The following is a 25,520-nucleotide window of genomic DNA, read 5'->3' as shown; positions in this document are numbered from 1 at the left end:
TTCAATCTATCATGTATTTACTAACAGCTGATACAATGAAAAAGTAGGTGTATAAAAATATTGGGAAATGGTTTATTATTCATGTTCATTTAATTGTCAAACATGTTATTATGTTAAATAATTTAATATTCATTGTAAAATTTGCCAGGCTGCTCCTCTGTTTAAATTTTTACTTAAGGGTAGCTGTATTCATAAGATGGTGTGGCTTAAGTCCATCTCTCCTCTTCTCTTCTCCCCATTACCAAAGGCTTCTTAAGTGTATGCAATGCTCTTTTTATTTAGACAAAATTATTTCATCTTTACATTACAGTATTTTTTACATTTTTTAACTTTTCACGATATTAGCTGTACTAAGAAGGAAAACTTGCTGTGAATGATAATTTATTACAAGAGAACAGTGACTTCATTCTTTGTCTTCACCATAGATTTCTTTGCAGATTACAGGCTACAGCTTTAAGTCGTCTTTAGGGACAGGCTCCAGATTTCTTATTTTTCTTGTTTCAATTCTGCATCATCTATTTTCTGGAATCCCCGTCTCCTAAAATGTAAGCAGCGCAAAATGTTCTCATCCATCACAACAATAGCATGTGAAAACATACAAATGCAGGCCATGATCCCAATTGCCTAATTATACCTGAGTTGAATTGTGCAGCACTTGAAATGAGTGCGACATTGATGGGATCCTGAATTTGTAATGAGCACTTAGAATGACAAACTTAACCATGGACTCATCTCTCTCACTCATTGCCACCCAACTCCTGACATCTGATTCATTGCCAAACTCTACCAGTAGAGTCATGTTGTTTTATATAAAACATTTTTTTTAACATTTGCTCTACTAGAAAATAATATGTAGGTAGCTTATTAAAATTTTGAACTTCTTATAGTAGTTTATGCTAGGATTTGTACTAGTAGATATTCAATAAATACATATCAATACAAAGAATAATTATAATAACAGGAATTATTTATAACATGAGATTCTGGAAAAAGAAATTTTGATTTAAAGTTGAGGAAGAAGATCTGAATTTGAAACCTGGGTTTTTGAAATAGTGTCCTTTGTACTTGCAGACAACTCCCTCATGGGGAGCTTTCATGTTAGAGAAGTCAAATGTTGGACGATACCTCATAGGCATGAATTCCTTATTCTATCACTGCCTGTTACTGCTTAGAGTGTGGCTGTAGAGAAATGTGAGGGATACCCATATGTGGTTTAGGGGAAGCTAACTCATGACTTAATATCAGTGTGTGTATGTGTTAGTCACTTTGTCGTGTCCAACTCTTTGTGACCCCATGGACTGTAGCCCGCCAGGCTCCCCTGTCCATGGGATTCTCCAGGCAAGAATACTGGAGTGGGTTGCCATTTCCTTCTCCTGAGGGTCTTCCTGACCCAGGGATTGAACCCCGGTTTCCTGCATTGCAGGCAGATTCTTTACCATCTGAGCCATAGGAAATGACCCTCTCAATTTATAGGTGTTCATTTCCCTGTGCCTTTTCCTTCTTACAAACTTAGCTTTTTTCTTTTCTCTCTCTTTAAAAAGTTTTTTTTAGCTGTGCTGGGTCTTTATTGCAGCATACAGGCTTTCTCTAGTTGCAGCTCAAGGCAGGGGGAGCACGGGATCTAGAGCAGGCAGGCTCAGTAGTTGTGGTGCATGGGCTTACTTGCCCTCCGGCACGTGGGATCTTAGTGAAGATGGGATGGAACCTTCATCCCCTGCATTGGAAGGTGGATTCTTAACCACTGGACTACCAAGGGAGTCCTAAGAAACGTAAAAACTCTCTTAGAAACTTCTTTTGAAAAAATGTAAGCGTTTTAAAAGTTTCTAGACTAGCTCTGCTAACTGCATGTGCATTTAATTGGCATTCAAGTATTTACCTTAGGTTCTTTTGACCAGGATTCTGGATTTCTTGGGGCTGGCAGGTCATGGAGTAGAGTAGCCCATTGGTAGATGGTGAATGCATGGACTGTTGGAGCAAATTACTCAGGGTCTTGGTAATGCTTTTGGCTGTTGTTGTTCTTCCAAACCTCTGGGGCAGATTTGGGACCCATCTGGAGAGGCTGTCCTCTCTATTTTTTCCGAGTCTCAGAGGCAGGTGGGCCATCGCCCTAGTGCTCCTTTCTTCTTCCGTGTTCCTCCCAAATCTCAGTGGCAGGTTGGCTGCAGAAGGTGGCATTTTGTTGACTACAGGTTTATTCATCTTAATTTTTGGAGCCCAATCTTTTACTTCTTCAAAAGTAAGACTTCTTTCTTTCTCCCAGCCTAGATCTCCTCTAGGCTATAATTAGAAATAACCATTAAATAATTTATTAGTAAATTATAGTAAATTATTTAATTTACTAATAAATTTAAACTATTGTAAGCAATAGTTTAAATTACTACATTATGTTAAATCCAGACTTTAATTGGTAGAAATGTTAAAGCTGTGAACAAAGTTTGTGCTTTCATGTACAGAATTTTTAAAATTTTTAAAATAGATAATTTATATTAAGCTTCTTAAAGCAATCTAGTTTCTCCATCCCTGGACTACTATAAGACAACTATAAAATATTAATATATATAGTGAGTGCAGCAATGTATTCGAGGAGCAGGAACATAATGAAATATTGAAGTGAAATTTTATTTTACTGTGGTTATTTTTTTTTAACTTTATTTTCTATTGGAGTATAGTTGGTTAACAATGTTGTGACAGTTTCAGGTGTATAGCAAAGTGGTTCAGTTATACATATACATGTATCTATTCTTTTTCAAATTCTTTTCCCATTTAGATTGTTATATAATATTGAGCCAAGTTCCCTGTGCTGTACAGTGGGTCCTTGTTGTTATCTGTTTTAGAGATAGCAGTGTGTACTTGTCAATCCCAAACTCCGTAACTATCCCTCCTTCAGTTTTTGCTTCATTTTGTTTATAAAATATTTCATATGTTTTTATATATTGCTTTTAGAGACATTTTCCACTGCCTCTCCATGTCTCTTGTTTCCCTCATCTTTAAAAGTCAAAGTGGTGGGCCCATGCTAGCCAAGTTCTGGGGTACAATTGGCAGAGACTTCTTTTTTACCTAAAAACATGTTTCAAGAAACTGGTTATATTTTATTAGTATGTAAATTACATTAGTAAAACACTGATTGGTTTGTGGGTTACTACAGCATGACCATACCAACTTTAAAGGAACCATTTAAAATACAGCAAATATTTAATTAGATTTAGTTTGGCCATGAAAGTTTGTCCATATGAAGATTTTAAAGTAACTTTTCTTATTGTAGAAAATAATACCTACTTATTTTAGCAAATGAGGGAATTTACATGAAGGCATAGAGAAGAAAATAAAAAAAAGTGGAATTCCACCATTTAGGAGTAAACATTTTTCTTAGATATAGAAATATAACTTAAATGTTCAGCTGAAATATAACCAGTACTTATTTCTGCAATTCTTTACTTCAACTGTGCACTTCTGAGTCAATTGACAATTATTAATGCACCTTATCCTTGCTAAGTATCATACTCTGCACTAAAACGGTCATGAGACCAGGCTGTGTGCAGTTTTGCTACAAAATACAAGTTACATCAATACACTGCCCTGGATGGGCTGAAGTGTGACAAAAAGCAAACCACAAACTTATTCCTTACTCTTTACAAAAGCACTAGACTCAGAACAAATATTCAATGGTGAATGCTAGTCATGTTAGACAGAGTTAAAAAACTTACCTCGGAATATTTGTCATAATTCTTTTTGCTGTAAAGATTGGGCATCCTTGATTTGTCTGTGCAGAAGATGTTTGATGTTAACAAGCTTGAAGTGGCTAACATCAATAAAATGAATCGTTTTAATGAAATAATTTCCATTTTGTCCAAAATCTAGAATTAAGTTTATATGTGCAGCCTGATGTCTATACAAAAGGAAATTGTGGTCTTTTTATACTGTCTAAAAACAAAGTTTGCTTTCATTGGGAAATCAATCCCACGTGTTTTAAACACCAACATTAATTAGTGTTTAACTGAAATATGTATGTGAGGAATGTGAGTAATTCATTCTAGGAAGACAGCAACATTTCTGCTTGCAAATTCATTAACTTTGAAAATAATTTCCTTCATCATGAAGGAGTATTTAATTAGATAAGTTTGGGGCCATCATCATTAAGATTCCAAACAAACTGAATGCTTCATTTCTCTGAGCTCAAAAAAGAACTATTTTGTCTTTGGTGTTTGCGTCAATTCTTGGGAGAAAGGAAAAGTGTTCAATATGTGTTAGCTATGTTTGAAAAAAATTTTTTATTCACACAAAAGAGTTAGGCATAGTATTTTCAAAATGTCAGACAAAATTAAGAGTGTGAAAAGAATTCCAAATCACATAAGACTGAAATAAAATGCCATTAATTAACTTTTTGTAAAATGCTGCTTTGTTATTAAAAAGCTTCAGGAGTAAATGTCAGCTGTAACCTGAAGGGTGTGCATAAGACCAAGCCATAGGCATTTTGACAAACTGGCTGTCTCGGGAGAGGCTGGAGGCAGTTCAAGGCCTTTTGCATCTGCCCTGAGGGCCTTATTTGGCAAAACTGTGTAAATCACCAGGATTTTATTTCTATGATGATGCCACATCCTACCTTCCACCTCAAACCCCTTAAAGAATGCTGGCAGAGGACTGGTAAATCACACACATGCTAATTTTGTTGTTCCCTGACCTATGCTGTTTAGGTAATCTTGCCCTGCCACAGGCTCACTGACATCATGGCATAAGAAAAGAATTTACAGAAATAAATGCTTATTTACTGAAATGCCAAAGCAAGTCTCTTTCAGAACAGCTGACTGGTATTCTTAAAGGTCTGCCTTATCACCGGACTGCCTATATTCCTGCCTAGATTCTAGAGAAATCATTACCTGTTTCCCCTGTCCATTTAGCCCTCTTAGGAGAAAAAGACCTTAAGGGTGATCTATTTCTAACACTCCAGCTACTTCTAGATACAGGCACTTAGAGGTGAATTCCCAAAAAAGCAAGTCATAAAAATCCACCTTTTATGTCAAGAATTGTACTATCTTGGGACTTTCCCGGTGGCACAGTGAATGGGAGTCCACCTGCCAATGCAGGGAACGTGGGTTCAATCCCTGGTCTGGGAGGATGCCACATGCTGGGGGTTGGGGGCGGGCAGGGGAAGCAGGGGGCAAATACGCCTTTGTGCCACAACTACTGAGGCCGTGTGCTGCAACTCCTGACCCCGCACACCTAGAGCCTACGTTCCTCGACAAGAGAAGCCATCATGATGAGAAGCCTGTGCAACGTAATGAAGAGTAGCCCCCACTCTTCAGAGAAGACCCAGTGCAACCAAAAAAAAAAATACCCCTAGCTTCTCTCGCTCATCTACCATAATCTGAGGTATGAGTTGGGCAGAGGTGAAGACCTTTCTCCATATTAAAGATCACCAGGATAAATCAGAAAGTTGAAAGACAATTGTGTGACAAACTCTTGGTTACCCCAAGATTATACTTTCCTCTGGTCTCTCTTATGGCAGTTGACATCGTTGGTCTCATTTGTTTCAGACTCTGGGTAGCCAAGAATCCCCACAGTAGGAGGCAATTAATTCAATTCATAGTCTAATGTTAATTTTGTAATGCTGTTATTGGATTATTGGGTTTAATTTCCCTGAGGATTTTATACATTTCTCTTCCAAATTGTTCCTTTGTAAACTGCTGATGGAACTTCCTTTTTTTTTTTTTGTGGTCAGTAGCTCCAAACTTTTAAGTGGGTGAAGCAAGGAACAAGTTTTGTCGGCTGAGCTCTGACCCTGGAAAAGGCAGAATGAACCAGCTTGGGTCTCTTTCAAAACATGCTTGTCTGTAGTTGTTTCAGCCTTGAGCAGTTGACCAGTTTTCAGTGCTGCTCTTTGGGGTTTTGGCACATCCACTGATTTTTCTGGCTGAAGTCAGTATCCAGAGTAGCTGATATGATTAATTACCCACTAGCCTCAACCATATTTTAAACTTCCAAGTTTGGAGTGTAATTAGAGTTCTAATCTTATTAATATAGGGCTTGGCTCTTTTCAACTACATCTTCTGTTAGCTTGGAAAATGTTAACAGATATAAAACAACATTGCCTAACATACGCAGTACAAAATGACTATAAATCTTTTGATGAAATGTACTGCCATATACATAGCACAGTTAGGGATTCTTAATGAAACACACAAGCATACAAAATAAAATATGTCTCCCCGACATGTGACATTTACACACATGCTTCATTTACTAAGATTTTAGAGACCTTAAGGCTACTCCCTTCTAAGCATCTCTCTTCATCCCGGATACTTGTCCTAAGCTTTGGAAACCCCGGATACTCAGCTTCCTACCAGACAGTGCTGTTGGGATTCCCACAAGCATCTCAAGTCCAGTATGTCCAAAATGGAATTTATCTGTTCAATAACCTCTCTCTCCTCCTGTTTTCCATTTCATTGAATAGTTACAGTATTGGTCAGGGTCCGATCAGAAGGTAGAAAGCACACAGTGATTTGAATAGGAAATGGTTCATATAAGGAATTATTAATTGTACTAGGAGATTAACTAAAGGGGTAAGGAATACATGAGGGCCAAGGGAGAAAATCCAAGGAGAGGACAAACTGAAATTCAGGCTGTACCGGGAGAAGGTGTCGATGGTGAAGAAGTGTCTGCTGGGTCACCGCGGGCCAGCGGCTGTCCATCACAGGTGTGAGACACTCTTCTGTGGTGCAGATGGGCCAGTGCTGGGAAGGCAACTTGTGGGACATTTCTGAGACTCACATAGAATCTGCTTCTGCAGTTTGATGGGGGTGAATGCTAATGGATGTCTGTTGCACGGATTTCTGGCACAGTCCATGTGTAGGACCTCAAAGAAGCAAACCGGAACCAGGAAGAGAAATCCTTCCTCCTGCAGTATCTCTCGAGTGCCTTCCACTGGGAAAGCACTGTGCCAGCTGCCAAGGGGAAATGCTGACTGGGTTCATCTCCATTATTAGTGAAGGAACAAAGGGTGGATCAGGACCTGAGAGACAGTAAATAGATAACGGGTACAGTCATCCACCGATTTATCCAAGTCAAAATCCTTTGTGAGATCCTTGGCTACTTCCTCCTCTTTTCTTCAGCATCATATTCTATTGTTAATGAACAATTGCATTGTTTCTAGTTTTGAGCTATTGCACTCAATAATAATGGTCTATATCTTTGGCTACTTACTAGTCATGTGGCCAGGAACTGTCCTATTAAAGTACAGCACTTTGTGAATTAGTTTGTTTATCCTTCATAGTAACTCCACGAGCAGGGACCATCATTGTTCATCCTCTATGAAAGGGAAGCTAAGATGCAGAAAGAGTAAGTAACTTGCCCTATAAGTGGAATATCCAGGATTTGAACCCAAGCTGCCTGAACACTTACTCCCTATGCTGGTCTGCCCAGTCAAGTCTGTTTTCCTCTGACTTCTAAATAGCTCTTACCTCTGTTCACTTCTCTCCGTCTGTGTTGCTTGTAACTCAGTTCATTTTCTTTTGTCTAGACCTTTGTCTTGATCCTCTCCAGTCCTTGCTCCACCATACACTCAGAAAAATTTTTATAAAATACAATATATTTATGATATCTTCCTTAATACCTTTCAGTGGAATCCCTAGGGATTCCCTTGGAATCCCTAAGTCCATTTTTTAGGATCTGTTTCCTGCTTATGTCTCCAGCACTATCTCTCATTAAGTTCCTAGTAACTCTGTCTTATGACAGACTTCTTTCTATTCTTCCAAAGAGATGAGCTTTCTCTTGCCTCTAGGCCTCTGCCCATGGTTTTCCTGTGCATGGGTTATGCACCCACTTCCCTCTCCTTACACTGATTCATTGTTTGGGTTCCAGCTGAGGCATCCTGTGTCATGAGAAGTCTCTTCTGACTTCACACTCCAATCAATGGCCTTTGTTCTTCCATCATGGCTCTTCTCATTGACTCGTCCTCTTCCCTTGTTTCCTCTTCCGCTCCTCTGTCAATTGTGTGAGGGCAGGACCTTGCTTGTGCAGATCATAGGGGTATTTTTGTTTATCTCACAGATGCTCAGGAAATTTTATTTCTAAATAAATGAGTAAATGTTTCATTAGTATTGGAAATAGGAGTTAAAACTGAAGTTGCTTGGTAATTATTTTTTCCTGTTTTGCCCACCGACCAGAATTTTCTCTTTACTAAGACTTACACATTTTTAGACCTTAAATTTGTGCTTATTCTGAAATCATAACATCTTCACCTTGTCTTGTTGAGGATTTACATCGAAGACTTTCGCAGACTGAGACCTTTACGTGGATAGTCAGGCATGGGTAGGTTGAATGTGAGTTTAGGTTTATTCTGTTGTAGTGGAGCATTTAGTTTGGTAAGTTAAATATATCCTGATGGATCCTGGCACATTGATGGGCACCAACACTAGGAAGGGTAGGAAAGGGGAGTGCACTGCCCCGAGGAGAACTTCCTGACGATGTTTCTCGCCAGGGAGACTTCTTAGGCCCATTGGCTGAGCACAGGAAAGAGTATTCTGATTGCACAGTATTTGTCTATACCCACTAGCTGCATCCTAACCTCTGGTAGGCAGTTCGTGCATGCGTGCTGGGGTAGGTTGCCATTCTCTTCTCCAGGGGATCTTCCAGACACAGAGATTGAAACTGCATCTGTCTCCTGCATTTCAGGCAGATTCTTTACAACTGGGCTGTCAGGAAAGCCCCTCTGTCAGGCAGCTAAAGGGAGGACAAACCATTTCCGCCAATCAGGAACTGAGCCAACTTGACTGGGTTTAGGACTTTGTAAGGCTCTGGTTTATCTGAACCCCAAGTAAAACATTTTAAGTAAGAGGCTGTTTTTGTGCCATGGGCTGTATGTTTTTATTTAAATCTTTATATAGAAGGTCTCCCTGAGGCCATGGCAAGATCTATCAAAGAGGTGATGAATTTTAATATCCAGAGGAACCTCATTACAGAGCCCTTCTCCTTACCCTCAACCCAGCCATTTACTTCCCAGACACTTGCCTTTTTCCAGTTTATTCCTTCCTTTCTCTCTAAGCATAATCCAGTTGTTATGTTGTGCAGAAGAATTGATGGCCATTATAGTCTTATTTTGCATTTTATGTTTACAGAGTATTTTGCAACCATTTGTTAACCAATTTCTGGCCCTCTTTAGAGGTAGGTAGTGGTATTTCTGAATAATTTATTTCAGTATTATGTGTGCAAAGAGAAAGAAATACCTGCCTTGGTTCCAAACAAAAATATCCCTATGCAAATTACATAAAATTATTATTTTTTTAAATATGTGCTGGTGCCTTTGTTTCAAGATTTATGAGTGGCTGCTTATAATGAGCTTGTCATATTTTGGTAGCAGGGTTGTATTTACTTCTGTGCTTTTTACTATGACAGATTACAAAGTCAGGGCCTTGGAAGGTGCCAATGTGAATGTGAGATGAAGATTATTCCTTTATGTAGCAAAAGCAGTTGAAATTCAATTCTGGTTGAAATAACTTAAAGAGTCAATTTGTACAGTATAAGAATAGACATTAAATATTTATAAAAATTAATTCATATGATTTATTCTAGAAAGTGATTAAATGGCAAGGTCCCTTTATCTGAAGGACATTTTTTAGAACAATATATTGAATAAACTTGAAGTATTAGTATTAGATCTTTCAAATGATATGGTGTGGTACTGTTTAAAAAAGAAGTTAAGGCAATTGTGCAAGGCTGATTAGGAAGCAGAATCTCCACAGCAAGGCTTTCCAAGTCGAGCTTTTATGTTTTTTAATGTTTCATTTTTATTGACATTTTTTCCCTTGCAGGAAAAATGTGTGATTTTTACTAGCCTGGCAGGGGTTTGTGGTACCTCTTGCCAAAATGTCAAGAAAACTCAGAATTCTCTACATGAGGGACAAAGACCAGATGTTTGGTTAAAACAACACATAGCTTTTATACAAATATAGGTAATGTAATGGAAACCAAGACTTTTATGGGGATTTTTTCCTCTGTTTTTGGCCAATCTTGTCTTTTGATATTTTTAAAATAAGTAATCAGCCATCTTGTTTTTCCAACCTGAGCAGAAGAATTTAGGTTCTTACAAGATGTGTGCTTCTTCAATATCTTGGGTGTGTTTGTTTTATCTTTGTTTTGAAGGATTCTACTCCAACATGTGGACTGTGTTCTTCAAATAATCATTTGCTTTAATAAAAAGAAAGCATAAGACAGCTTAGGAAGAGCTGAGCCTGATCCTTAGGCTAACTTTTTCCACTATCCTGGCCACACCTTCACTGGGGAGGAAATCTGTTGCTTAAACCTACACTGTTGTGGGTTTTGGAGGGTGTTTAAAACACTATTTCTCATCTTAAACAGAGGAATATAAGGATAAAGGGGTAACCAATAAAAATTAGCCTTATTGTTCAAATGGACCCTCTTAGATGCTCTTTTATCTCTAATGGAAAAAAATGAAAAGGAGGTGAATTGAAATATGCATATAAATGGGTGGTTTTGTTCATTTGTTTTTTTTTTACTTTCTGATTGGGGATCACTTGGTTTCTGCGCTCCTGAGGTCTGTTGAGGGCTCCCACAGATCTACAGCAGTCATGCACTTGCCTTGGTTCCGAGCAGAAGCTAGCCTGGCTCTGACCACACTTATATTAACACAGGGGCACTTGGACTTGATTCTTTTCTGTTTCCAGTGCTTTGGCTTTGGCCATACTTCCTGCCTCTCAGCTCTAGATCTGAGCTCATGTGTGTACTTCATAGCAGTGGGTCTTTGGTTTACACTGGCTGGACTTCATCACTGATGGGAGGGTTACACTTCTCTTCAACACTGGTTTTATTGGACCCCCAAAGGGGTGTGTCCATGACATAGCCAAGAATGACAGCATGGCATCTGGCTAAACTCAATCAAGTCAATGACATAAAGCTCAACCAGTTCTGAGCAAGCAAACCGAAAAGCCCTCAGCCAAATAGTTGTATTTGGAGAGGCACTTAAAAACATACCTTTAAACCTACAGTGATTTGGGTATAAATTTAATTAAAGGAGAAGATTTTTCTGGTAATCTCCTGATTGTAAAAGGTAGGATCTAGACAGAAAATTCTGTACTAATGGAGGTTAAGTGAACTGAGTGTTAATGTAATCCTGTTAAATATCTACTGGATTTAATTCTGTAGTATAATTCTGGGTTTTGTGCCAAGTGAACTTAACAAATCAGGTATTTCCTCTTTGAGTACCTACAGTAAAGAAAATAGACAAAGCTAGTAAACATTTCAGAACATATTTAGGTGCATAAGCTGGCAGACCTCCTCTAGAAACAATATGCAGGCTGTGCTTAGTCGCTCAATCATGTCTGGTTCTTTGTGACCGCATGAACTGTAGCCCATCAGGCTACTCTGTCCGTGGGGATTCTCCAGGCAAGAATACTAGAGTGGGTTGCCATGCCCTCCTCCAGGGTATCTTCCCAACCCAAGGATCAAACCCAGGTCTCCTTCATTGCAGGTGGATTCTTTACCATCTGAGCCACCAGGAAAGCTCAAAAATTCTGGAGTGGGTAGCCTATCCATTCTCCAGGGGCTCTTCCAGATCCAGGAATCGAACTGGGGTCTCCTGCACTATAGGCGGATTCTTTACCATCTGAGCTACCGGGAAAGCCATAGCTGGTTATAAACACAGTCTTGAATGATCTAGAGAAGTCTAAGAATAGTGGTATTTGACTGATGAGCCCTGGTGGAGCCCCATCTCATTTAATGATAGCAGTAGGCAATGATCCATGACCTAGAGGCATCAGACCAGGAGATCAGTGTGGATCTTCCAGTAAATACCACATCTATCTGCACCCTATTCCCCAACCTTTAGGTCAAGAGCAGAGAAATGGCTCTTCTTATGTTTTGATATACCTTAGGCTGCTTTGTTTGTTTAAATTTACCACTTTAAAACTTTTCTTCATGTATATCTTAACTTGGTCTCATTTGGATTAAAATATCCAGGAAGAAGGAATCCTAGAATCTTAGACAGTTCTGATACCCAGGCTAAGCAGGGTATGGTGAGAGATGGAAGAGAGAAAAATTCCCTGTGGGTTCACTTTGGACCTCCCTGCCTCTTGAGCAGTTTCTTGTTTGTGTAAATGTTTTGTGCTTGAGGATTTCATTATTGGCACAGCTGTTAAACTAGGCTCTCCTTTACCTGATAGAGTACTCAAGTCCGTGATTGTACATTACTGAAATTTCTAATGTATTTAAACAAAAGGAGGAATTTAATAGAAGGAGACTGGGATGTCTTATGGATGAGACCGGGACCTATGAAACACCTAGAGCCTGGTACTCTAATCACCAGTGGGACTTTCTCCTGCATTTTCATTTCTTCTCTCTGTGCATCAGCTTCATTATTCCCTCCTACTGCTGTCTTGATCTCTCTGCTTCTCTGTTTGCCAATAACTTTTGGGTTTTGTTGTTGCTGTTCAGTTGCTAAATTGTGTCTTTTTGTGACCCCATGAATTGCAGTACACCAGGCTTCCCTATTCTTCACTGTCTCTGAGTTTGCTCAAACTCATGCCCATTTAGTTGGTGATGCCATCCAACCATCTCATCCTCTGTTGCCCCCTTCTCCTCCTGTCCTCAGTCTTTCCCAGCATCAGGGTCTTTTCCAGTGAGTCGACTCTGCATCAGGTGGCCAAAGTACTAGAGCTTCAGCTTCAGCATCAGTCCTTCCAGTGAATATTCAGGGTTGATTTCCTTCAGGATTGACTGATTTGACCTCTTTGCAATTTCAGCCACCCTGTGAAAAACTGCCTTATCTCAGTTTCAGATTCAGTGTGCAGGGATGGACTCTGATTGGCCCAGTCTAGTTAAGGTGCCCCATCCTGAACCTGTAGCCAGGGTGCGTCACATTGCAGTAACATAGAAGATCCAGTTGCAAACCTGTGAAGGGTTGGGGGCGGGTGGTGCTACTGGGAAGATAGTACTATAGTTATTCAAAACAGTAAGAAAGACAGTGTTAGAGAGAACCTGAATTCTTCTCTCCCTGAATCCAATTCACTGTGCAGAGGAAAACTACTTGCTAAGCTGGTGAAAAACTAAGTTCTAATGTGCAGTCAAAGGGCATCTGAACCATCCTGTGTTGGTGTGGCTATTTCTCCATTCTCTCCAAAGGTGCTCAGGAGGTCTCTATCCTGCCCTGGTGATGCCAGCAGACAAGTGCTTTCATTGGTGCCATCTGGGTCTTTGTTTTTGCAAGCAGGTGTTCTTGTGTGATATTTTTGTGGCTCATGTGGGGCTTTGATGATAAAAACAAAACAAAATAAATTGTAGATCTCCCTTCCCCAGGGGCAGCCAAGGGCACAGTTCCCAGATATTTCTCCATATATCCGTCAAAAGCGATGCCAACTTTGAGAGCCTGTAAGATTCCCTTTTTCCCGTGGCAGGTGAGAGCCCTGGCTCAGGTGCTCCTCTCTGGCATTTGGAGGTGTTCCCGTTTCTAGCATTATGCTTAGCACCAGATATGAAGGTCTGTCCTGAGAATTTCAAGACCAGGTGGTTTGGTCCCTAACGGTCCTACGCTCTTCTCAACTTGAGCCTCTTTCCTAAATGTTTCACACACTCTATATAGCTGTGGTGATACTGGCTTGCCTCATTTCTTTGCACTGAGTTTACTAAGATCAGGTGAGTTCTGTGACCCAGAGTAGAATGGTTCATGGCCTTTTGAGCAAGAAAGTTTATTTTTCTAGTAAATTGGCAGATTTACCATTGTTTGCCTGATACTTGGGTAGTCTTCCTTGGAAACACTCCCAAATTCCCTCTATGTAATGAACTGTATACAGATGAGTAAGGAGTGTTTATTTTGGAGATAGTAAAAATAAGACTCTTGTGTATAATTCCAAATATAGATATATATTCTTCTGGTAATTAGCTTCACCACTCTCTGTCATTGTTTTTGACAGTATTTACACTAAACTAGAGGTAGTAATAATGGGACATTCTAGTTCAATCCTACAACCATATCTGCCTACAATAAAATATTTGCTTTTAGTGACAGAAAGTATTTCAGAAGTGTTCATTAAAACAATATGATAACTGTGTATCCATTATTAATAACCCAAGATGGGGAATTACATGTTACATGACTCATGTAACCAATAGGGAAGCTGCCATTTCCATAATTATAAAGAATTCATATCACATCCATTTTACTATTCTGTATCATTTGACCCATTTATGGCTTCTTTTGAAAGAGTAAGATTTAAAAATTTATTAAGTTTTTCAAATGAAAAATCTGCCAGGTAATTTCTCCCTTCCATTGCTGGCAGTAGATGCTCTCCATCTAAGAGGCCAAGTGTTGGGTCCCACAGCCCTTTCCTCTGACTACAAACAGTCAGAGTTCAGGATGCTCTGAGTTATGCTGACCCCAAGCGAGAGCCTGGGCAGAGGATGCACGCCCTCCTCTGGGACACCTTCCGAGGGGTAAATTGTGAGAAGGGAGTTTGGGAGGGTGATGTTGGTTTGGCTACATCTGGAAAAAGTTAAGCTGTGGGGTAAAGGGTATCCACTCAGTGTCCTCTTCTCTCTGTTCACTGCTCCAGTCAAAGGTTCTGACCAGCCCACTTGGAGAAAAAGTTGAGCAAATGCTCTGCAGGGCTGGCTGAGTCATTTGTCCTGCAAGTTCCCTCAAAAGTTGCTGCAATCACTGCTGCTATGATTCTTATTATACTGTCTTCTAGAGTTCACTGTAGGCTTGAGGAAGAGGTGGTGGGATGCAGGCTGGGAGATAGGCGAGCAGAAATGAAAGGCTGAGAGAAGATGGACTTTTATCTTCCAAGTTTTCTTTCTGGTCCAGAAGAAGGAATCAGTAGATAATTTTTGGCCTGTTATTCTTTTCTTTCACCCCTACTCCAAATCTCATCTGCCGTTCAGTTTGGAGTATCTTATACTTAGGGTCAAGGAGATCCCCAGGTTACTATTACACCCGAGAACCTGGGGCAGCATTTCTCCTAATACACTGCAAATTAGTATCAAGAGACCAGCTCCATTCCCACATGATCCAATTGCGTCACCCTCTCTCTCTTTTTGGACGGACATGTGAACAGCAGTTGCTGAAGTGATTTTGATGAAATGTGACATTTGCAGGCTGTGGCCACCAACCAAAGAATCTGAGCCACTATATCCAACATTTTACAGGCTACAAAATATAAGCTGGCCAGCATTTACTGCTTGTACTAATAGCTTGTGCCAAGTTTCCTAAGCCTATGGAGCAGACCTCTTACTGCTGCTAATTTTACTATCAGCAGACAAAAGGGAAATAGGAAACAGTATGGAATGGCTCAACGAGAGCATTTGTGACAGACATATGAACTTGGATTATCTGAAGACAGGGTGACTTTTTTCTAAGACTAAAATGGACTCAATGTGTACAGAAATAAAATGGGAAAAAATGTAATGTAGAAAAAGTTATATGCAAAGAGTCTTCTCTGGCCTCTCAGAATGGCATTGATTTACATATTGAGGCAGTCACCAGGGAAATGTTAAAAACCCTCTGGGGGAAATTTCCAGTGTGATGGATAGAACTTTAATATTAATATAGGATTCATCATGATAATGTAAGTCATAGATCTAAATCTCCCTTCATCAATTGCATAGTCCCTTTCCAGCCTATTATACAGGTAGCAAATGCTTTAAATAGTGTCATATAAGAGGCTTGAAGTCTGTCTTTATCTGTAGTTTCTGAAGTTCTGTTCACAGGAATAGTGACCCACTGAGTCATCCATCTTTCACTATGTTATCTAGGCCATTTGCATTTCCCTCCTTTTTATTAATATTTAGTGTTCCTTAAAATATACTTACATTGTACTTTTTTCACAAATAGAAAAAGCATAATTCAACACATTATTTCATATACATGCAGTGAGCAGGAAGGGAAGATCTGATTCTTAATCTGTTGGTGGATAATTATACAAAGAAAAGTGATTTCTGGGTTTCTATTTGACTTAGTTATTAGTGCATTATTACCAACCATATGCATGTATATTATTCATCTTACTCCGGGTTTCCTAGTTCTATAGCACTGACACCAAACAAACTGGTGGCAGGGCCTCTCCAGAATCCTGTAAGACGATGGTCTTTTTGGAATGAGAACTATTGCAGTGTTGATAGCAGTATAATAAATGCCAGTAATAATAAATGTTAAGATTCATCTGCAGCTTTTTTCAGCAGAGATTCAAATATTCATTAGTGGAACGTATAAACACCTTTTCTTATCTTAGTCCAAAATGCAAATGAAAATAAATCCATGAGAACAGACTGCAAATAAGACAAAATGTTTACACAGGCAAGTAGACCCTCAAGTTCTACAAGGAAGAGGGGTTTTCCTTAAGCCTGGAATCACTGCATTATGCCCTTGTCTTTTGTGCATTGATTCCCTCTACTCCAGTTCTCTGCTCTTAGAGTAACCACCGTTGACACTTGGGGTGTCATTTCATGTATTTGGTTGGTATATATTTTGTTGTACAAAGGTTCTAAGAAGTCCTGCTGTAAAGAAAATTACTTAATGGGTTCAGTTCAGCTCAGTTCAGTCGCTCAGTCATGTCCGACTCTCTGCGACCTCATGAATCGCAGCACGCCAGGCCTCCCTGTCCATCACCATCTCCTGAAGTTCACTCAGACTCACGTCCATCGAGTCAGTGATGCTATCCAGCCATCTCATCCTCTGTTGTCCCCTTCTCCTCCTGCCCCCAATCCCTCCCAGCATCAGAGTCTTTTCCAATGAGTCAACTCTTCGCATGAGCATTCCTAACTTTCTTTTGACCCTGAAAACCTATTTTTTCAAATAAGATCTAGGAACATAGTGGGAAATACTAACCTAATGGAGGTATTCGTAAACTGGGGCTCCTTGATTTTTAAGCCTTGGTTTTCATTGGGAACTTTGAGATGAACTTCAATTTATCCTTTAAGTCTGACTTAGATGTCACTTCCTCTGTGAAGATTTCTCAACTTGCCCTAGGGTGGATATGTAGTTCTTCTCTTCACCCCCTACTCCCATAGCATTTTTCTCAAGTCCATATCAGTGTTTAGATCATGAGCTAGTTTATTTATTTTTTATTTTTCTCTAATCTACAATTTTCTTTATTTTAAGGAGTGTGTTTTTATTCTCAGTGTCCTACAGAGCACCCGGCTCATTGTAAGAGTTCAACAAATAACTGCTGAAGGAATGAATGAAAGCTTGGGAACTTAAGCAGAAGAATTACCTCTCTGGGGTGTTGATATATGATTAATGAATGAACCCTTCTGAGTTAAGTACTTTTTTCCATTATAGTGACTAATTCCCAGACAGATGATTAGATTGAGATTGACTCTGATGTGAAATGGTTAATCATTTGGCCTGCCAAAAATACAAGATTGACTGGTATTTAGTCTGTTTTTTCCCCTTGTATAGACATGAATCATATACTGTATATGAAAAATTCTAGCACCCGTTCATAGCAGAGATATTTTTCTTATCTTTACTCACTAACAGTCCATAACTCAGAATTTTCCTTTCTTTAACTGCTAAAAGAATAAAAAAGACATTTATAGACACTTTTACTTTTCACCAAAACCTAGCATTATAAAGAACTGCAAACTAGCCTGTATTATACTTTTAGCCCTTTTATTTACAATATTTAAAACATTTTTCTGATATACTTCTAATTTCAAGCATACAAATTTTATTGTGGCTTAGGCATATTTTCTTCCCTTCCTTCCTTCCTGCCTTTGTTCTTGCTTTATTTATTTTTTCTATCTTTGAAAAGATGGGCTAAAATGAATTAATAATCTCCCTCCTGGACTGTACCCTACTCTTGTTTTTCAGTCCCTCAGTTGTGTCTGACTCCTTACGACCCCATGGACTGTAGCCCACGAGGCTCGTCTGTTCATAGGATTTCTCAGGCAAGAATACTGGAGTGGGTTGCCATTCCCTTCTCCAGGGGATCCTCTTGATCCAGAAATTGAATCCTCATCTCCGGATGCTTTGCCACTGAGCCACCTGGGAAGCCCTCTACCCTACTCTAGTTCCATGCCGATGTTAATTCTTTGGTGTATCACTTAATGTATTTGTGCTGCATGCTAAGTCACTTCAGTCATATCTGACTCTCTGTGATCCTATGGATTGTAGCCCTCCAGGCTCCTCTGTCCATGGGATTCTCCAGGCAACACTACTAGAGTGGGTTGCCATGCCCTCCTCCAGGAGATCCTCCCAACCCAGGGATCGAACCTATGTCTCATTATGTTTCCTGTCGTGGTGGGTGGGTTCTTTACCATTAGCACCACCTGGGAAGTCTTTTAGGTACTCAGTTCAGTTCAGTTCAGTCACTCAGTCGTGTCCGACTCTGCGACCCCATGAATCGCAGCATGCCAGGCCTCCCTGTCCATCACCAACTCCCGGAGTTCACCCAAACCCATGTCCATCAAGTAGGTGATGCCATCCAGCCATCTCATCCTCTGTCGTCCCCTTCTCCTCCTGCCCCCAATCCCTCCCAGCATCAGGGTATTTTCCAATGAGTCAACTCTTCGCATGAAGTGGCCAAAGTATTGGAGTTTCAGCTTCAACATCAGTCCTTCCAATGAACACCCAGTACTGATCTTCTTTAGGATGGACTGGTTGGATCTTCTTGCAGTACAAGGGACTCTCAAGAGTCTTCTCCAACACCACAGTTCAAAAGCATCAATTCTTTGGTGCTCAGCCTTCTTCACAGTCCAACTCTCACATCCATACATGACCACAGGAAAAACCATAGCCTTGACTAGACGGACTTTTGTTGGCAAAGTAATGTCTCTGCTTTTGAATATGCTATCTAGGTTAGTTATAACTTTCCTTCCAAGGAGTAAGCGTCTTTTAATTTCATGGCTGCAGTCACCATCTGCAGTGATTTTGGATCCCCCAAAAATAAAGTCTGACACTGTTTCCACTGTTTCCCCATCTATTTGCCATGAAGTGATGGGACCAGATGCCATGATTTTAGTTTTCTGAATGTTGAGCTTTAAGCCAACTTTTTCACTCTCCTCCTTCACTTTCATCAAGAGGCTTTTTAGTTCCTCTTCACTTTCTGCCGTAAGGGTGGTGTCATCTGCATATCTGAGGTTATTGATATTTCTCCCGGAAATCTTGATTCCAGCTTATGCTTATTAGGTTGCCATAAATTTTGGAGGATGTAAGGACCCAAAATGCTACATTTAAAACACTCTTTTCCACATTACCCTGTCCTCTTTTGAAGCTGTTTCACAAAGCCCTAACCTTACTAAGGACATTAAAAGGAATTAATATGCCAGGAAACTTAATTATGTTTCTGTCATAGAGAATAGGCTGGCAAATTAGCTGGGGTTAAGCTGCTCATTGTGAAGTGTTGTCAGAATGTAAAAAAGAGGCAGCATACCTGATTGGAAGAGGAAGAGGAAAAATACAGTTAAGCCAGAAAGGTTGTTAGACCAGGGTCAGGCATACCTGCTCTCTCCCCACCTCCCCACGTACTGTTTTGAGCAACGAAGGCTCCTTTGCAGCTAAGTGACATTCGTTGGTACTGTTGGCACCATGAGGAAGCCTAAAACAAAAAGAGGAGGGATGACAGCAGTTGGGGAGGGGAGGGAGGAGGGAGAAAGGGACAGAGGAAGAGAGGAGGGAGACCATATGATGTAATGGGAAAAGCAGTCAGTTTAGCAAACTCGTTTCCAGTTTCCATGTAGCCTTGGGCAAGTTGGCTAGTTCAGAGTTTCTTCTTCAGGTGAAAAGTTTGTGGATTGCCAATGATCTCTAAGGGCTCTGTACCTCTAAAAGTAGGCAGCGAGTCTACGTTGATGACATGAGATAAAGAATTTAAGAGAGCTGGAGAGAAGAAAAAGGTATGTGTACATGGGGTTGTTAAAGTCACCCAATTCAGGTGCCCCTGAATTTGCTCAGGAGCAATTCCTGCTGTCTCACATCTGGGGGGACAACTGATTAGACCTAGAAGTTTCTGTTCATTAGGTAGAGTGGAGATGAATATCTGGCTAATAAAGAAAAGAGCTGTTTTATATATAACTTTGACCAGGAAGCCAAAAGATGGTGGGCTATAGATAAAGTCCTAGTTTACCAGTTAAAAGCTGGCACCTGCTTTTTTATCCCAGGAAACCAAGCATGGAAATGATGATTGGATCTTCAAATGCTCCTCTTTAGATGGGGTGCTTTCAACGGGCACAGACTCCTTGGCTAAGGACCAAGGGTTCCTGGGAACCAGTCTTCTGTAGCAGGGTTTACACTCAAGACTGCTTGAAAGCCAAACAAAGAGAATGAGTTTCACGTTCTCACACAAATGCTCTGATGTCTGAATTCCAAAGGCAGTCCAGAAACAGAGCTCAGACTTGGACCCTTGACCATCAGAGTTCTCCCTGTAGTCCATTTCAGGGTAAGCCTGGGGACAGTCAGCTGTGGAATGTGAGAGGAGTAGAGTAAATTTCCAGGGCTGTAGGCTGTTAGTTGATTCCCCAGAAAGCACTCCTGTGAAGCCATTCTTATTTTTACATATGGCATATCTGAAAAAGGGATTATTCGGCTATTGCAGCATTTTTTGTTTTATGTGCCTCCGAAGGCAAGATATGTTTTGTCCTCCATCAAGTCTTAAAAATATTTATCCTGGCATCTTCCCATTTTTCTCTCCACATGGAAGCTCTTGATATTTTAAGACTAGTTGTGAAATCATTCCTAGGTATGCACATTACATTGAGATCTTAGAAAAACTTTGAAAGAAAATGAATAAAAAAAAATGATATTTCTTGTATGTAGCAGACATTACAAACTATTCTTTTGTTGGGCTTTCCTTGATTAGCAAGATGTAATAAAATGACGTATATTCTCTGTGGCAGGTATGCTTTATCTAGTGGAACAGAATATTGAAACAGCATGGAAGATAAGAAAAAAAAATGAGAATTTGAAAAAATATCCTCATGATAGCATCATGAAAGCAGTGCTATCTTCTGGTTAAATAAGGCATGAACAATAATTTTGGGTTAGGTATGTTCTTCAATTATGCATTTGATTTTGGTAATAAAAGACTCATGTTTTTCAATAATGTTTGGAATTTAAATATACTGTTCCTTTTTCCTAGTCTTCAGGAGAGCACTTACCAATGCAAAAGTTACCTCTTACCCATTCTTGTCCATTAAAAATTAAATGCTTTTACAGTAAATTATTAAAAGTGCTAGGTTGGCTGCAAATCATCAAAGGTACCATAAACCATTATGCAAGCAAGCAAGCGAGAAGTCTGATTAAATCTAAGGGATCAGAAGGCATATACATCCCTCGATATCCATCGCAAATTCTAAACTACAAAAGCAACCATAAAATGCTACATTAAATTACTTTAAAAAACTCTTCCAGGATTTTCAATATTCAACAGCAACGTGCTTTTCAATTAAGTATGAACTAGGAACTTCTACTGCAACGCGCAGATAGACCACTATTTAAAGGTTATTTCCTCTTTCTTTAAACCTGCAGCAAAATTAGCCTCATTTTTCCAACTGATATCACTCACTTAATGGAATTGAGGCATTCTAGCAGAGTTTGCTGAAAAGCTAGTTATCAGTTAGGTGCTGTTTTCCCACAAAGTATCTTTACTATCATTTAATTACACTGAAAAAGGAAATGATGGGCCCTGAATGTTGCAAAATCATGTTGAAAATGTTAGAAGTATTTAAGATATGTTTAAAGAAAAAAAATAATTCATGGCTTTTGTTTAAATTAGGTGAAAGTGAAAGTCAGTCGTGTCCAACTCTTTGCTACCCCATGGACTATATACAGTCCATGGAATTCTCCAGGCCAGAATACTGGAGTGGGTAGCTGTTCCCTTCTCCAGGAGATCTTCCCAATCCAGGGATCGAACCCAGGTCTCCTGCATTGCAGGTGGATTCTTTACCAACTGAGCCACCAGGGAAGCCCAAGAATACTGGAGTGGGTAGCCTATCCCTTCACCAGTGATCTTCCTGACCCAGGAGTCGAACTGGGGTCTCCTGCACTGTAGGCAGATTCTTTACCAGCTGAGCTACAGGGAAGCCCAATTTTAGGTAATATGCATCATATATGAAATAGCCAGCATAGTGCTTGGCACCTAGGAGATACTCAATAAATGGAGACTTTTCTTGTTGTTAACCCCATTTTTTATTAGAAAAATTCAGGCTTCACCAAGGCTAACTTGTCCAGTGTCACCCAGATGGGGTGAGCTGTTTGATTCAGGACACTGTGCTCTTCAATCTATGTCCCACCAAGTGCTAAAACCTGCCATGCAGACAGTCACTTAGCTACCTATAGATGCACAAAATGTCTACTGAACCAATTCCCTGACAAATAAAAAGAGAATATATAAAAGAAAGAAAAATATAAACATGGAGGTAAATTTTTGTCAAATTGCAATAATTGTGGGCAAGAGCAAAAGCAGCCCAAGCAAATGTTGATAGTTGGGTTATAGAAAGGGTCTACTCTAAAAAGAGTAGACCCTCTTTACTCCAGTATTCTTGGGCTTTCCTGGTGGCTCAGACAGTAAAGAAGCTTCCTGCAACGTGGGAGACCTGGGTTCAATCCCTGGGTTGGGAGGATCCCCTGGAGATGGTAATAGCAACCCACTCCAGTATCCTGGCCTGGAAAATTCCATGGACAGAGCTGTCTGGTGGGCTACAATCCATGGGGTTGAAAAAAGTTGGACACGACTAAGCGACTTTCACTTCACTTCACTTCGCTACTGTTCACATCTGCCAAATGGGGTGAGGATAGACATTTCTGCAGCTTAGCTGGGCTGGGTTTGGGTGGCTAACAAATATGAATGAATAAGTGAAAAGCAGACACTTGATGGTCAAACAAGTGTCAACTGATTTCATCTCTTTAAAGTGGTTCTCCAATTTTAATGTGAACCAGAATAACCTGGAAGGATTTTTAACCAATGCAGCTCAGCAGCTTCAGAGTTTCTGCTTCAGAAAATGGGGTAGGGCCCAAGATTGTGCATTTCTAAGCAGCTAGTGGCAGATGCTGCTGGAGCTGCTGGTCCAGGAACCCCACTTTGAGAAGTACCAATTTAGGTTGTCTGATTTAACTATCACCACAGCCTTGTAATGTAGGTGTTATTGGCCCCATTTTATAGATGAAATAATGGATGAGTTTGGGAAGCATGTCAGAAGAATGGTTTGGATCCTGGTTAAAGGGAAGTTGAGAAACTGCCTTCAAAGAAAATTCAGAATTTCTGAATCACTCTACTGGTGACAGAAAGGCAAGACTACCACTGTTCATCTCTATCCTCCCACCACCCTCCAGACACAAAGATGTTACTAGAATGAGATAAAAACCCACTGATACATACTCAGCACTGCATGGCCCCAGAGACAACAATGAAAACTGAAACCATTCTTTCAGGAGATCCTTGAACATTCTAGATGGAGAAACTGAGTCACAGAAAGGTTTAATGACTTGTTTGCTTTGACAGGGTATGAATGGGCTTCTGTGCTGGCTCAGATGGTAAAGAATGTGCCTGCAATGTGGGAGTCCTGGGTTCGATCCCTGAGTTGGGAAGATCCCCTGGAGGAGGGCATGGCAACCCACTCCAGTATTCTTGCCTGGAGAATCCTCATGGACAGAGGAACCTGGAGAGTTACAGTCCATGGGCTCGCAAAGAGTCTGACACGACTGAGCAATAAAGCACATGGTGTATGAGTGGCAGCACTGAGATATCAGATGTCCTGACACCCAATCAAGGTTTAATTATAAGAGGAAAAATGTGGAGCTTCTATTTGCCATCTTGATTACCATTTGCATGAGCACCATTCAAAGAAGTGACTGAATGCAGAGGCAGCCTCTGAGGTGAGATAGGTACTAGAACAGAAAGCAGAATTAATTTACTTATTGTGTATTTATTGAGTATCCTTTACATACTAAGCACTACTCTGGGTGCTGGGGATAAAATGGTAAATTGTGTAGACAAAATCCTTGTTTTTGCCTTCTAAAAGCAGTAAGATAATCAACAAAGTGAATAAAGGCAGAAGAAAATTCAAACCAGATAATGTTGGAGAAATGACCACAGACTTAGAAATTTATAAATTTGGTTTGATGGTTTACTAAAGATTCAGAAAGAAATGCAAGGGCTTGACTATCAGCCAGAGATTGGAACTTTCACACCCGATTTCTCAACATTTCAAATTTATGGGTTCTTTTAAATCTGTGATTTAAAAATACCCCTGCTAGACTTCTCCAGAAATGATTTCAGGATCCGAAGAGGAGGGATGCTCTTGTACTACATGTAAATAAACTATAAAAAGTTAATGATATACTCTTGAAAAGTTATGCAGGAATACATTTGAAAGTAGGGAAAATAATAGTCTGTGAAAGCATGTGTAGAACTAAACAAAGTTTCAAATAATAAGAATAAAAGATTCAAATAGGCATTTCAAAGTCAAGGGCAACAATCACAGTAATAATTGATTCAAGTTAGAGTCACCAATGGGCAGTTCAGCAAGTGGTGGTTCCTCTCTTCCCAACTTTGACGTGAATGTCATAATAGTAGCTTGAAGTCAGCCATGTTATCGTTTTGTTGCTAAGTTATGTCCGACTCTTTGCGACTGTATGGACTGTACCCCTCCAGGCTCCTCTGTCAGTGGGATTCTCCAGGCAAGAATACTGGAGTGGGTTGCCATTTCCTTCTCTAGAAGTCAGCCATGGTGGGAGTATTTAAACCAGGAAATTAGTAAATGAATGCTACAATGCAGACCTTTATAATTATTACTTTTCCCCAGAGGGAAAATGCCTCCATAGGCCTGTCCTGCCTCTCTACACATCTTGCTGAATATTCCAAGAACGTAATGTTCTGACCTCTCTTAACCCAGGCTATTTCTTAGAGTTGTATCTGCAGTGAACAGCTTTGAAGGATGAGGTAATATCTCCCTCTGGGACAAAAGAGTAAGCTTGCTTGCCACTTGCTGTAAAGTTGGTTAATTCTTAAAGATAAGTATTTCTCTCCCATAATGCAACATTCTTCATTATTTGGACACTATTTGAAGTGGGGAAGCAAAGCTAAAGTGGCCTAGTGGGTGGGGCTCCTGGGTCAATCCAGTGAATTGTTGCCGTGGTTTCCACTGCTGGATGCCTCCTGGGTAATGATGCTTCATATACATGAATTGTGACTTCATATGGGATCCTATCTGGGGCCTTCACGTTGCTTTCATAGGACTTGGGGGCAGTAGGAACCAATGTAAGCATGCTAATACTCGTCATGCTTGCTGTGCTGTGAGTAATCAAGTCTGTGGTCTCACCTAGATTTACCAAGTTCTCTGATGCTTCAGCGAAGTTGGAAGTTGATGGTGTCCACTAGGTGGCAGCAGTCATCCAACCCCAAAGAGTTCTGGAAGACCAACTTCTGCACAATGGACTAAATCACCTTTGCCTTGGACAACACTCTTAAGGACCCCTACTGACTCTAGGGTGGTTTACCAATGGCTTGCCAGTTTGTCTGCCACTTGGAAGACTAAGACTGGTAGATTAAAGATATTCCTCTTTGTGTCATGAACTGGGT

At 40.1% G+C, this 25,520-nt stretch overlaps 1 protein-coding gene across 1 annotated transcript; it reads right to left on the bottom strand.

The window, feature by feature from the left end:
- Positions 1–224: 224 nt before the first annotated feature.
- NPVF (neuropeptide VF precursor) lies at positions 225–3,842 on the bottom strand. The gene is made up of 3 exons (XM_019959576.2): positions 3,705–3,842; positions 1,877–2,277; positions 225–538 (listed from the first exon to the last, which is right to left on the bottom strand). The coding sequence occupies exons 1-3, from the start codon at positions 3,840–3,842 to the stop codon at positions 487–489; spliced, it is 591 nt and encodes a 196-aa protein (XP_019815135.2). The 3' UTR covers positions 225–486.
- Positions 3,843–25,520: the final 21,678 nt, after the last annotated feature.

This window comes from Bos indicus, chromosome 4 (assembly GCF_029378745.1).
Source record: "Bos indicus isolate NIAB-ARS_2022 breed Sahiwal x Tharparkar chromosome 4, NIAB-ARS_B.indTharparkar_mat_pri_1.0, whole genome shotgun sequence".
Classification (NCBI taxonomy): Eukaryota; Metazoa; Chordata; class Mammalia; order Artiodactyla; family Bovidae; genus Bos; species Bos indicus.
The sequence above is the reverse complement of the archived record's forward strand: the minus strand, read 5'-3'. Positions and strand labels throughout refer to the sequence as shown.

Bases quoted from the DNA above. Each gene is read 5' to 3' on its own strand.
- NPVF (XM_019959576.2), bottom strand. From the start codon at position 3,842: ATGGAAATTATTTCATTAAAACGATTCATTTTATTGATGTTAGCCACT. The intron at 2,278-3,704 runs GTAAGTTTTTTA...TTCTAATTATAG, and splicing joins ATTATGACAAATATTCCGAG to CCTAGAGGAGATCTAGGCTG. The intron at 539-1,876 runs GTAAATACTTGA...CTTACATTTTAG, and splicing joins CCTGGTCAAAAGAACCTAAG to GAGACGGGGATTCCAGAAAA.